Source organism: Cervus canadensis, chromosome 32 (genome assembly GCF_019320065.1).
Source record: "Cervus canadensis isolate Bull #8, Minnesota chromosome 32, ASM1932006v1, whole genome shotgun sequence".
Taxonomy (NCBI): domain Eukaryota; kingdom Metazoa; phylum Chordata; class Mammalia; order Artiodactyla; family Cervidae; genus Cervus; species Cervus canadensis.
The window spans coordinates 28,895,976-28,910,812 of record NC_057417.1 but is presented as its reverse complement, the minus strand read 5'-3'; the positions used below and the strand labels follow the sequence as shown (position 1 = coordinate 28,910,812).

The 14,837-nt window shown below is 46.8% G+C and overlaps 1 protein-coding gene across 3 annotated transcripts in view; it reads left to right on the top strand.

Annotated features, from left to right (window-relative positions):
- The window catches only part of COL26A1 (collagen type XXVI alpha 1 chain), a 165,371-nt gene that overhangs the window by 34,302 nt on the left and 116,232 nt on the right, over nt 1-14,837 (top strand). For all 3 annotated transcript variants that reach the window (XM_043456419.1, XM_043456417.1, XM_043456418.1), the window contains exon 2: nt 7,420-7,542. In XM_043456419.1, the coding sequence (XP_043312354.1) occupies nt 7,420-7,542 (123 nt within the window). The remainder of the gene's footprint in view (nt 1-7,419; nt 7,543-14,837) is intronic.

Genomic DNA, 14,837 nt, shown 5'->3' with positions numbered 1-14,837 from the left:
ATCACATCCAAATTTCCTCTTTTGATAAAGACACCAGTCATATTGGATTAGAACCCACTGTAAGGACCTCACTTTAATGTAATTATCTCTTTAAAAGACCCTATTGCCAATAGTCAGATTTTGAGGTAACTAGGGTTAGGGCTTCAGCATACGAATTTGGGGGGATACAAGTCATCCTATGACAATGTATGTGAAACTGCTTTGTCAACCAGGAAACCAGTCTTGAGGGGCTGGGCCCGACTCTGCAGGAGAAGGTCTCTATGTGCTCAGGACCCATGGGTTGTGGTTTAGGGAGCGCCCTCTGGTGGCACCTGGAGGAGACTGCAGGGAGACTGGCAGACCAGCAGGGGCTGGACTGTGGGTATCAGGACCATGGGCCCAGGGCCAGGGTGCAGGTAGGACTCTGCTGATGTAGGGCTGGTCAGCCATGGAGCGTGAGGGAGGGAAAAGATGGAGGGTGGGGCAGCTTCCCCCTGGGGATTCTGGGTCAGGGGACCAGAAGCTTAGTGCAGCTGGTCACCAAGATGGAGCGACAAGGGTTTGGAGAGCAATGGTCTCAGTCGTGGATAGGTTGCAGTGGTGTGTCTTGAGGTGTTCCATGGGCTGTGACGAGGTGTGTCCGTGCAAGTGGGGCACATATGTTGGGAGTTCAAGAGGAAGCATTGAGGTGATGCCACATGGGAGTGGAGCAGAGCGTGGGCCAGGAACATGGGGGCAGACTGTGTGGTCCTTGTGGGAAGGAGGGCACTGTCAATGCCCCCAGGCTTGGGTCAGGCTCAGGAGTCGGTGGGGGAGGCGAGATCAGGTCCCAGAGCAAAGCTCAGACAGGACTGGGGCTCAGGGGTCGGTGGGGGAGGGGGTCCCGGGGCTAAGGCGGGGAGGACTGCTGCAGTGGCATCTCCTGGGTAAAATAGCATCAGAGACGGGTTGGTTAGTCCTGTTCAGAGGAGGGCATGGGCTGGGGGTGTTCTGAAGACCTCTCCGTTTCATCATGACATGGTTTCCTAAAGCCACTTAGCACTGGTTTTTCCCAAAGGACTCAACGAAGGATTTCACGATTCACCAAGTCAGAGAGCCAGACACTTAGTGTGGTGAAAGCTGCTTGGGAGCGGCCCCTCTGGGGGCCAGGTGGAGCAGGGCCACATCGGTTGCTCTTCTCCATTAGGGGTAGATCGGGCTTCCCTGGTGGCTCAGATGGTAAAGAATTCGCCTGCGATGTGGGAGACCTGGGTTCGATCCCAGGGTCAGGAAGATCCCTTGGAGGAGGGCATGGCAACCCACTCCAGTATTCTTGCCTGGAGAATCCCCATGGACAGAGGAGTCTGGCGGGCTACAGTCCATGGGGTCATAAAGAGCCGGACACGACTGAGAGACTAACACATATCAGAGGTGCGGTGTGTGTGTGTGTGTGTGTGTGTATGTGCGTGCGTGCTAATTCGCTTCAGTTGTGTCCTACTCTGTGTGACACCCTATAGACTGTAGCCCTGGGCCTCTCCTCCTAAGGAAACAAGCATGGAGGAGAGCAGATTTGTCCCCAAATCTGGGAGTCAGTTTCCCATCCTGGACCCACCATGAAAGCTCAATTGGAGGGCGGGTGGCAATGGTGAACGGATATTGCTGAGATGATGTCCCCAAATAATGCCAGTCATCCCCCCTCCCCCGATCCTGATGGAGGCTGCTGAGGCCACCCTCACTTCCTAGGCAGTTTGAAGACCACCCCTGCCACTCCCAAATTCTGCGCCCCTGGCCAGTCCTTCCGGTGCAGTCCTTCCGGTGCAATCACGAGCTATACTTCCACTGTCGAGCCGGTCTCTGGGTGGAGTCATTCTGTAGCCCATATAGCCTTGTTCACCCACCATTGTGCACTCATCATGGTCAGGGGTGGGGGTGAGGGTGGGCGGTGGTGCGATGCCACCTAGCAAGCAGAAGACATAGGTGTGATACCCAGGACCTGGGGATTCTAAGGGGGACCCCATGTGAGGGCAGAGTGTCTTCTCCCAAAATTCCCCAGAACCTCGGGAGCCTGGGGATGAACAGGGTTTAGAATTCCATCTGAAAAGACCCGGAGCCCTCCTTCCTTGTCTCTGCCTGCCTTCTTGGTTGTTTTTGGCCAGGTTTTGATTTTGGGAGGCCATTTACAGCCCATTAAAAGATCAAGTGTCTGGAGATGATGAATCGAGGCATTTGAAAATGTTTTCCAATTCATAGCTCATTTCCCTATAGAAAGCGCTGACCCAGAAGTGGCTGGACTTTGTTCCAGATCGCCAGGGGCAACTCTCGGGGTGGAGCATGGGCCTTGGAATGGGCAGCAGTTCGTCCCTCGAGATTCTTGCTGATGCCCCCTGGTAGACGTGGAGGAAGGGTCCAGGCCCGGCTTCCCTGCGTAACTGGCAGAGACAGTTGTTTGTACTGTGTAGGTACAAGCCCGGAGAGGAGAACTGGATTCCCTTCCCAACTCGGCCTCTGATTTGAGTCATGGGCAGTGGAAATTCACCTCCCACTACTTATTTTCCCATCTGTAAAAGTAGGAAGGACAATTCTTACACTTTTATGAACATTGTGGGGTTCAAGTGGCCAGCTAATCAGTCATGACACCTTGGGGTAGGTAGTGCCATGTCGTTCACACACCAGTAGCCTGGACCTGCTCATTTAATCCTCACAATGACCTTGAGAGGTAGACTTTATTTCACTGAGGCTCGGTTCAAGTTACGCAGCAGACTGGTGGCAGAACCAGGTTAATTGGTGCCTTTGGGGAAAGGGGTCGACTTCTGACTGCTTTTTCATGTTCTTTCATGGTATTTTTGACAGTGCCAATATATTTTCCTAGAAAATTGTCCAGTTGTCGAGATTTTGAAAAATTTTGATGTTACGATCAGACACAATATTTATTTACAATGTCTAATCTCTGTATGAAATTTTTTTCTTGTCCTCAGTGTCTACTTATGTATTTTGTTTGTCTCTCAACAATAATTATCCAAATTTTGTCTATTTGATTTTTTAAAAGCCTGTGTTTGATTTTATTGATTCACTTTCATTCATTTCTTTGTTAATCTTGCTTAGCACTCAGTGGGCCCTTTCGAATTAAGAACTTATGTCTTATAAATATCATAGGATATCACTCATATGTAGAATCTAACAGCATTATATGAATGAACTTCTTAACAAAACAGTAATAGACTCACAGACATAGAAAACAAACTTGTGATTATCCAAACAGAAAGATAGGAGGGGGATAAATTAGGAATCTGGAATTAACAGATACACACTACTATACATAAATGAACTAAATAGTAAAGACCTACTATATAGCACAGGGAACTGTATTCAGTATCTTGTAATCACCTATAACGGAAAAGAATCTGAAAAAGAATATATATGTATGTATGTGTATATATATATATGTGTATATATATATATATATATAATACTGAATCCCTTTGCTGTGCCCTGAAACATTGTAAATCAACTGTACTTCAATAAAAATATTTAAAAATGAAAAAATTATTCACACACACACACACACACACAAGAATTCATGTCTTTTTCCAGCTCTGGGATGTATTCTTTATTATCGCTTCAAGTCTGTACATTCCTGTGCTGTCTCTGGTCTCCCCTCATAGATGTGTGTTGGAACTTGGTCTGTCCTCTGGGTACCTCACCTTTGCTCACACATTTTCCATCTCTGTGTCCCTTTACAGTGCATCCTTGGAGAGGTCGTGGCTCACGTTATCCCTTCATCAGCTCATTCATTAATTTGTCTACTCTGTATTTTCAGCCCACCTGTTGAGCCTTTTTTCTTTTCCCAGTCATATTTCATTTCCAAGGTATCTAACTTTTTCATTTCATAGTATTTCTTATGTGTGAAAGATTATGTCTCCTTGAGGACATGAATTACACTGGAGACAACCATCTCCATAGGCAGCATCTCCAATTGCTTCATTCATTGTTTTTTCTTGAAGTGTGATTTATTCTCTGTTGAGTCAGTGCCTTTCAGGGTATTGGCCTTTTTTTCTTAAATAGTTTGAAATTCTTGGCATTTGGGGTTTTCCATTAGCTGTTTCTGTTTCCCGGTTCATTGCTGCTTTGCCTCTTGGTGGGTTGGTGGAATAGGTAGAGGATAAAGAATGTTCAAGAATTCAGCGGTCTGACCTTGAGAGAGTCCCAGTTTTTCCTGCAGGTCATCAGCCTCTGAGGCACCCATTCTGATCACACCCGCCATGAAACAGGAGAGTTCAATGCCTGATTCTTTTTTTTTTAATTAATTTTTTATTGAAGTATTGCTTTACAATGTTGTGTGAATTTCTACTGAACAGCAAGGTGAATCAGCCATATTTATACCTGCATCCCCTCCTTTTTGGACTTCCTTCCCGTTCAGGTCACCACAGTGCGTTAGAACTCCCCGCTCGTGGAGAGGGAGGTGGGAGGGGGGATCGGGATGGGGAATACGTGTAAATCTATGGCTGATTCATATCAATGTATGACAAAACCCACTGCAATGTTGTGAAGTAATTAGCCTCCAACTAATAAAAAAAAAAAAAAAAAAAAGATTGAAATAAAAAAAGAGCTCCCCGCTCTGTACAGTATGTTCTCATTAGTTATCTATTTTATACCCAGTAGCAACAGTGTCTGTGTGTCAATTCCAGTCTCCCAATTCCAGCCCCCCCACCCCTCCGCTTTCCCCCTGGGTATCCGTGTATTTGTTCTCCACGTCTGTGTCTCTTTTTCTGCTTTGCAGATAAAATCATCTATATGCCATTTTTCCAGATCCCACATACATGCGTTAATATACGTACTTGTTTTTCTCTTTCTAACTTACTTCATCTGTATGACACCAATGCCTGATTCTTGACACCAGCAAGGCTAGGAATCCTGGTCCTCCCTGTCTGGCTCCTTCTACTGTGGTCCTCTGACAGTCACCTCTGCACCCTTCCCCTCTCCCATTAGCCACATTTGCTGCTCCTACAGTGCGCCCACCTTGAGCCCATTCTTCCCTGTGTGTTTTGGACTGTGTTTCCTCCTTCCATTAAGTCCCTGGTGCTTTTAGCTCCTCAAATTCCTCAAAGTACCTGTCCCACTGCTTTTTGTTTTCCAAGGCTCCTAGGGACTTTTTTATTTGTATTATCTGCTTTATTGAATTCTGATTGACAAATTTAAAAAGTATTTAGATTGTACAACTTGATTTCTTTCAGTTTACAATGTGATGATTTAATTGCATATGCATTGTGAAATGATTACCATGGATTATTAACACACCTATCATTTCACATAGCTCCTTTCTTTATGTGTATAAGAGCATAAGTACCAACACTGAAGATCTATTCTCTTAGCAAACTTCAAGTGTATAGCATGGTATTATGAACCATAATCACCCTGTACAGATCTAAACTGTACATTAGATCCCCAGAACTTATTCATCTTATAAATGGAATTTTGTATCCTTTGACCAACATCTCCCCATCTCTCCCATCCCCCTCTCCCCTGACAACCACTGTCCTACTCTCTGGTTCTATGAGTTTGACATTTTCAGATTCTTCTTATAAATGAGATCATACAGATTTGTCTTTCTCTGTCTGACTTACACCCTTAGCATAATGTCCTCTAGATTCATCCATGTTGTCACAAATGGTAAGGTTTCCGTTCTTTTTTATGGTTGAATAATTGTATTCCCTTGTAAATGTACACTACATTTTCTTTATCCATTTATCTGTTGATGGACACTTACGTTGTTTCCATCTTGGCTATTGTGAATAATGCTGCAATGAACAAGGAGGTACAGATATTTCTTTGGGATACTGATTTTGTTTCCTTTGGATAGAAGTGACTGAGCTGAACCGAACTGGATAGATAAACCAGAAGTGAGATTCCTGGATCATATAATAATTCTATTTTTAATTTTTTTGAGGAACCTACCATAATGGGTGCACCGATTTACCTTCCTATCAACACTGTACCATGGTTCCCTTATTTCCCCACCTTCAACAATCCTTGTTGTCTCATGTCTTTTTGATAACAGCCATCCTAACAGGTGTGAGGTGATACCTTATTTTGATTTGCATTTCCCTGATGAGGCTTCCCTGGTAGCTCAGCTGGTAGAGAATTCGCCTGCAATGCAGAAGACCTGGGTTAGGATGATCTCCTGGACAAGGGAACTGCTACCCATTCCAGTATTCTTCCCTGGAGAATTCCATGGACTGTATAGTTCATGGGATCATGTCACAAAGAGTGGGACATGACTGAGCGACTTACACAAACTGATGTTGAGTACCTTTTCATGTGTCTGTTGGCCATCTGTATGTATTCTACATGTATTCTTTGGGAAAATGTCTATTCAGATTCTTTGGCCATTTTTTATGGATTGTTATTAATTTTTGCTATTGAGTTTTATGAGTTCCTTATATATTTTGATATCAATCCTTATCAGATAAATAGTTTGCAAAAATCCCAAAGCTCCCACAAAGGCATTTTTGTCTGAGGACAACTGCCAAATTATTGTTACTGGGGGGGTACTGAGTAAGGGACCTCCTCTGCCACTGTCTTGATGATTTCATGGGGGACTTACTTTTAGATTTTCAATTTCTAGGATCTGGAGATGGGAGGGGGGAGATGTCTGCCTTCTTGATCCAATCACCATATTGTTTGCACATGTTCTGCACCCCGAGCTCCCTGGGTCCCAGCTCAGGCCTCCTCAGCTCTTACACACTGCACCAGAGGGGCTTTTCTAAAATCAGAGCCATCTGAGTCATTGCCCACAGCTCAGAGTCTTTCAGTGGCTCCCACCAACGTCAGGATGAGACCCACTTCTAGCCTGGCAGCTTCCAGGCCTCTTCCTGTCTCCTGGCTCCTCCCCTTCCTCCAGTCTTCTGGCCGCAGGCAGGTCTCTGAACCCACGACGGTCCGTCTCAGCTCCTTGCCTTTGCTCACTCTGCTGTCTCTTCTGCGGATTGTCCCCACTCTTTGCCCCTACACTTAGGGTTGGCTGACTTGGATCTTTCAGTTCTCAGCCGGAGCCCTTTCTTAGGACCTGGGTTGGGGGCCCTGCTGGGTTCCCACAGTTTCATAGCCCCATGCTCATCCTGTGATTCTCCCTATGACCCCGCGTTCCATTGTGTTCTAATCATCTCCCCGACAGTCTTCCCTTCCAGAGGGGGATTTCCTGGCAGGGGTACAGCCCCATCCTGATTTCACACGGAGTTGTTGGAAGACTGGAATGATGCGGGGGGTGGGGCGGGGGGGGTGCTTGATGGCTAAGGGGTGTGGCTACTCTTTGACCGGGCAGAGGGTCTCAGTGGGCCCCTTGCCCAGCAGCAGTGGCCCTGCAGGCATGTGGAGGGGCCCCTTCTGGCCTCGGACGGCCTTTTGATCCCCAGTCAGACGCCTGGGGAACAGGCGGGACTGACGTGACTGTTGCTCTCCCCACAGGCACTGGTGCCATCACACGGTGACACGCACGGTGTCCTGCCAGGTGCAGAACGGCTCGGAGACGGTGGTCCAGCGCGTGTACCAGAGCTGCCGGTGGCCTGGCCCCTGCGCGAACCTCGTGAGGTAACGGCCGCAGGGCTGGCCAGCTCTGCCTTTCCTTTCACTTCCTCTGGGTAAACCCAGCTCTAGCAGAGCTGCTGGGGTAGGAGGGCTGACGCCTGGAAACAGAGTCAGGCACGCATACATGGAGCACCTTTTGTGTTTGGGATATGGGGACAAGGTGTGTGCGAAGATGAAAGGGACTTACTCCCCAGCTGAAAGATCCTCATAATCCAGTGGATATTTGATGAGCAAAAGGGCCAGGCGAGGCCATTCACACACACACACACACACACACACACACACACACACACACACACACACACACACACAAAACCCCACAAGCCCCTCTTCTACACACACACACACACACACAAAACCCCACAAGCCCCTCTTCTCAAGAGCTGCCCACCTCAAGCCCCACCTCTCACAACCCCACCCACCGCAAGCCCCGCCCAACTCACAGCCCCGCCCCTCAGGTCCCACCACACCACAGCCCCCGCCCCTTTCAAGCCACACCCACCCAAGCCCCGCCTCTGCCCAGCCCCACCCCACCACGCCCTGCCCCTTTCATGGCCCTGCCCACCTCAAGCCCCGCCCCCTCCACCGACTTGCTTCTGTCTCCAGTGTCCTCGCTCCTAGCTCTCAGGAGCTCCTCGGCATTCACAGAGAGAGGTCTGAATGGGTGACTAGACTCCAGGGACTCTGAGACCCAGCCTTGCCTGCCTCCTTGTCCTCTGCCCCTTCAGGTCTTGCTCCAGCTCCAGGAACTGGACTCCTTATCCCCTCACCCCTACTCCTCTCCAGCCCTAGGTTTCTGTTTCAAAGACCCTTCCTCATCTTCTGCCTGGGACCATCCTCCTCAAACTGCAAATCCCTCTCCTTTCTGTGTTAAGAGAACACTTTGTGCCCTCCACTAAGAGGACATTTGCATGGGGGGTCTGTTTTAGGCAAGGTTCTTCAAAGAAGCAGAACCAGTAATGTGTGGTAGTAGATTATATGGGAGATTTTTGAGGAATTGGCTAATGTGGTGGAGTGGGTTGGCACCTCCAAAAGCTGCAGGGTAGGCTCCAGAGACCCAGGGAAGAATTGCTGTTGCAGCTGGGGTCAGAAGGCAATCCACTGACAGAATTTCCTCTTTCTCAGGGGAGGTCAGTCTTTTTCTAAAGGCCTTCACCTGATTGAATGAGGCCCATCATATTATGGAGGGGTAATCTGCTTTACTCAAAGTTTACTCCCTCAATGTTAATCTCATCTAAAGAAATACTTTCATGGCAACATCCATTCACATTTGACCAAAAAGCTAGGTACTGTGACTCTACCAAGTTGACACATAAAATTAACCATCACAGGGTCATCTTGAGTTGGATAAGTTTTCATCACCAAAGATGAAGAGTGAGCCCCTGAGTTGGGGCCTGTGCCCACACAGTGCTGCCCACTATAGGACTCAGCATGGAGCTGAACCCAGAATCAGCCTGCCGCATGAATTGGTGGGACCCACAGGAGTATGCTCCTAGGCCAGAATTATTATTGTTTGTTTTTATTATGAAGATAGTGATATATCCTTACTGCTAAAAAGAAGTTCAAGCATTTGGTAATAACTGAGTAAAGTAAAAAATGAACATTCTCTCCTCTTCCAGTGTCACCTCCATAATCCCATTGTTAAAATGTCATTCCAGATTTTTTCTCCACATATATGTATATCTGTGAATATATTTTCTTTTTCTTTTTTTGTGTTTTATTGAAGTATAGTTGAATTACAATGTGTTTGTTACTGCTGTGCAGCAAAGTGACTCAGTTATGCATATACATATATATATATATTCTTTTTCATATTCTTTTCCATTTTGGTTTATCACAGGATATTGAATATAGTTCCCTATGCGAAACAGTAGAACCTTGTTGTTTATCCTTTCTGTATATACCAGTTGGCATCTGCTAATCCCAAACTCCCAAGGCTCCCCACCCTTGGCTGCTACTATTCTCTTTGTCCCTGATTGTAAACATATTTTCTTAAACAAATATTAAATGATGTTATTTTGTTCTATAACTTGGTTTTCCCCCAAGAAAATATTTTGCGATATATTCCCATAGAGACACCTCCTTTTTTTTTTTTTTTTTGAGACCCCTCCTTTTTAACAGCTGTGTAGTATTCCACTGTAGAAAAGCATAATTTATTTCCCATTCCCTCAATTGATGGATATTTAGGTGGTTTCCTAATATAGCCATTCCAGACCATGTTTCAATCACATTATCATACATATATATTTTAATAATTTTACAGGCTTTTTTCAAACCTTGTTTAAAGTTTAATTTTATATTTATATAAGTGTTACAAAAACTAGTAAATAGAGTTTTTGTGTAGCTTTTCCTTTCACCAACTTCCCTGTCTTAGTCCATTTTTTGGGCTGTTGTATCAAACCACCATAGACTGGGGGGCTTAAATGACAGACATTTATTTCTCACAGTTCTGGAGGCTGAGAAGTTTAAGATCAATGTGTTGCCAGATTCTTTATCTGGAGAGAGCTCTCTTCCTTGTTCATAGACAGCCCTCTTCTCAATGTATCTTCCCTGGGGTCTTTAAAGAGTGCTAATCCCATTCATGAGGGCTCCACCTTTATGACCTAATCACTTCCCTGAAGGCCCCACCTTTAAATACCATCACACTGGGGATTAGGTTTCAACATAAGAATTTAGAGGTGCGGTTGGGAGAAACACAGACATTGAATCTATAGCATTTTCCTAAGGTTAATATCTTTTACAACCATAGTACAATTATCCAAGCCAGGAAATTAACCATGATATAATACTCTAAACTAAGACATTGTTTAAATTTTACCAACCATCCTACTCATCTCATTTTTCTGGTTTTATTTTCCCCATTTTACATATAAGTTGTCATATCTCCTTAGTTTCCTCCAGTCTGGGGCCATATCTTGGTCTTACTTTGTCTTTCATGACTTCAGCACTTGTGAAAGTACTAGCCAGTTATTTGATGGAGATTATGCATTCTTGGGAAGGAGATTGTGAAAGGCATGTTGTACCTCTCTTGGGGCACATATTAAGAGGTACATAGAATCAATACTGCTGATGTTAACTTTGATCACTTGGTTAAGGTGGTGTCTTAGCCAGGTTTCTCCCCTGTTGTGTAATTATTTCTCCCTTTGTCATTAATAAGTATATTGTGGGGAGATATTTGGAGTCTAGACAAATATGCTGTTCCTCCTCCTACTTTCTCCCAGTAATTTTAACATCCATTGATGATTCTTGCTTGCTATAATTATTATTATGGTGTTTGCCAATAGTGATTTTTGATTTTCATCGCTTTTTTAGTAGTAGAGGTTCTTTAATTGGGGTCTGCGTTGTATGCAAGTGTTTTGATATACTCATTCTTCGGGAGGAATGGCTAAGTAAATGGATTCTGCTGCTGCTCCTTAGTTACTAGGTCATGTCCAACTCTTTGTGACCCCATGGACTGTATCCCACCAGGCCCCTCTGTTCATAGGATTCCCCAGGCAAGAATACTGGAGTGGGTAGCCATTTCCTTCTCCAGGGGAATCTTCCTGACTCAAGGATTGAACCTGCATCTGCTGCTTGGCAGGCAGATTCTTTACCACTGAGCCACCTGGGAAGCCCAAGTAAATGGATACATCCACTAAAAATCGAAGGCAAAAGGCTACTTTTAAATGTTGTGCTAGAGGATGACCAACGGATCGATAATGAAAAAAAGATTCTAGCCCCCCTTTCCTCTTTTAAACTATTATTTGTTTATTTACTTGGCTGCACTGAGTCTTAGTTGTGGCATGTGGGATCTAGTTCCCTGACCAGGGATCAAACCCCGGGCCCTCTGCATTGGGGGCACAGAGTCTTACCCATTGAACCACCAGGGAAGTTACCCCTAACTCCCTTTCCTTTTCAGCAGAGGGCACAGGGACCCCATTTTCCCTCCCTCCCTCACGTCCCAGGACCCAAATTCCAAGACTCTTCTGCCTTTCTCATCATCAGGGATCATCTGAGGACCAGGTCATCATCTCCCGATCCTGGGAGCATCTTCTGAGAAGAAGGGTCTTTGGAGTCTAATCTATAAGTGACCCTGACAGTGAGCGTCCTGCTCAGTGTGAAGAGTGACCACTCCAACAGGGAAGCTGCTGGTTGGGGCCGGAATTCAGGCCATGATGAGCGAGGCTATACCTGTCTCACAGTGCCAACCCCACTAGTCTCTATTTCTGCAAGTAGGGAGCCAAGCTCGGAAACGGCTCTTTACAAGACATGGGATTTGACTTCAGGAAACTCATATTGTCTTCAGAGTTGAGGCATAAACATGAGCAGTTGTATTTTTGTTTTTCCAAATTGGGCTTTAACTGCAGTCCCCTGTGTTGGGTACACTCCACGGTCAGCTCCCATGGTGGAAGCAAGGGCTTCCCAAGTGGCACTAGTGGTAAAGAATCCACCTGCCAATGCAGGAGACCCAAGAGACAGAGGTTCAATCCCTGGGTCGGGAAGACCCCATGGAGTGGGTCACTCCAGTATTTCTTGCCTGGAAAATTCCACGGACAAAGAAGCCTGGTGGGCTACAGTCCATGGGGTCACAAAGAATCAGACGTGACCGAGCACTTAGTGGGCTATGCATCAGAAAATCTGGAAAAACGCAGAGCACTGGAGGTGGAACAAAAAAGTTCATGCATGCAGACACACACACTTCACTGTGTTGTATTTGGGTTCAGAGAATGAACTGTCAGGATTGCCTTTACTAGAAAACCTTGGAAGGAAGGAAGCAGTGGGCTGGCTTTCTTAATGTCAAAATTACAGCCTGAGGTTTTTATATTTTCTAAATACATTAAGGCACCTTTAAGAAAAGCCAAGTGAGCTAAGTACTGAATCACTGACCTCAACTGAAAAAATGTCAAATGTTCATTGATTTTCACAAGGGCCCTTTGCTTTATGACTGAAGAAATAACAGGAACAATGGTTCAGGAGCATCAGGGCCTTGTCTTTGGAGTGGGTGTTTACAGGCCTTTCAGGGAGGGGTCTCCCTCCCCTTGGCATCAGGAGTCAAGAACAGGATGTTCAATCATGCGTCTGTCATGGGCCTGCCCTCTGTCTTCAAAACTTCAGCCAGCAGGAGCTTTGTGAAGTAAAACTCAATTCTCATTCTTTCAAGAAATACAGCATTTCTGTTGTAATTGTCCTCGCTACTTCTGTCACTGTTGTTTGTTAAGGAGGGAGGGTTTAACACCCTTTTCTTCCTCACCAGTAACTCATGTCTGAGTTAGAACTGGGGTGCATGCCCTCTGTGACCTCGGACTGCTGGCCGGGCAGGAGGGGTGGTGGGTCGCTGCCTGGTGACCTGGGGAACCAAGTGCAACCTGCATTCAGGTCCCAGTTCTGCAGTTTTCGCATCTAAGAGGCATAGTCCTGGTAGCAGCCACCACACTTGTGTCCCCTTCTAGCTCCTTCTGGCTGATCATGGCATGGCCCTCTTCCAGATCTTCCAGGAGCTCCCATCTCACTTAAAAGCCCATCCCCCTCTCTGTGGCTGACCATTCTCTTCCTGACGCCTTGAACGGTCTCGCTCCCTGGGCTCTGGGCACATGGACCAGGCTGGCCTGGAGGCTCCAGCTCTCCCCGGGGCATCACCTTTGCCATCCTTTAGTTTGGACTGTTTTCACTCTGGAGCAGCTGGAAACGCTGGATCGCCTTACGGGATTCCGTCCTCTGTTCCAGCATCTCTCTTCTCTCTCCCCTCCTTAACTTTCCAGCCCTTTATCCCACTTAATCTCATTCTTAGCATTTGCTGCTCTCTGACCCACAGCGTTCATTCCGTGGTCAGCCTGGTCATCGTCTGCCCAGCCCACCAGCCTGGGGGCCACCAGACAGGGGGCTGTCTCAGTGCCTCTAGGCTCCCAGTGCCTGGCGTTTGGGGGCTCAAGAAACATAACCAAATTGACGATGCGATGTCGGGAGGATGAAATGAGATCAGAGTTGTCAGGATACTTAGAATTCGCGCACAGTGAGCTCGTGATGTTGAGCTGTGAATGCAGATCATTATGGAGCCAAGTTCTTGTCTGATAAACTGGTCCACAAACTTGCAATGAGGCAATGGAGGCTCAGAAAGGCAAAGTGATTTGCCCACGGTCACAGGGAGTCACAGGGTCTGGGTTGGGTTTGACTCTGGCCCATCAAACAGGCCCCATTGGGATGCTCCTGTGGTCTCAAGGCCCAGCTCCCCTTTCCTCCCAAATGAACATCTGTTGATCTCCTCCTTTGTACATGCCCCAAAGCTCCCGGGAGAGTGCAGGTGAGAACACAGACCAGTCCTTGACTTGGGGAGATGACAGTGGGGTGGGAAGGGAGGATGTTAGTCAAAGCACCACAGTAATAAGTGTAGTTACATCGTCACTGATGCTGTGTGGATACAGTGTGGGGGCCCAGACCCGTGGTGGGGGGGTGCTTTCCTGAGCTGGGGCTTTCTTCGAGGGGCATTTACCAAGGTAAGAAAAAGCTCCAGGGATGTCCCTGGTGGCCCAGTGGTTAAGACTCCAAGCTTCCAATTCGGGTGTGTGTGTGTTCGATTCCTGGTTGGGGAGCTGAGATCCCACATGCTGCACAGTGTGGCCAAAAAATTAGAAGAAAGAAAAAGCTCCAGATTGTATGGTGCTGTCTCGAGGTGCTTATTGTTTCTTAGACTAATTTTTCTAAAAACTTAAACATTTTATTTATTTATTTATTTTGGCTGCTCCGAGTCTTCATTGTGGCGTGGACTCTCTCTGGTTGCAGTGAGCGGAGGCTGTGATGCAAGGGCCTCTCATTACGGTGGCCTCCCTTGTTGTGGAGCTTGGGCTTCAGCAGTAAGGGTATGTGGGCTTAGTTGCTCCTTGGCATGTGGGATCTTCCCGGACCAGGGATTGAACCAGTGTTCCCTGCATTGGCAGGTGGATTCTTAATCACTGGACCACCAGGGAAGTCCTGTAAAGCATCATTTTATAGTTTTCTTAAGAGTCTGCATGGTCACCCTCAGCAGAGCGGGCAGGAGGAGCCTGGGAGGTTCCTGGGGGCCTTTTGGGGCAGGCACTATGTCTTATGTGTGTGTCCTCTCGTGTCTCTCGACACCTTGGGTCGAACGCAGGAGCCGGCGTTTGCAGCGTTTGCCAAAAGAGGCTTCAGTAACAGGAGCCTATTAACCTCACAGCAGTCTGGAAGAGGTGCTTCCACGTGGGGCCAACGATATGCTCGAGATCTCGGCCTCCTTTGACTTCCTCTCTGCCAGGTACCTCATCCTGATTGGGGGGGGATCTGGAAGTCTTCTGGGATGAGGTGAC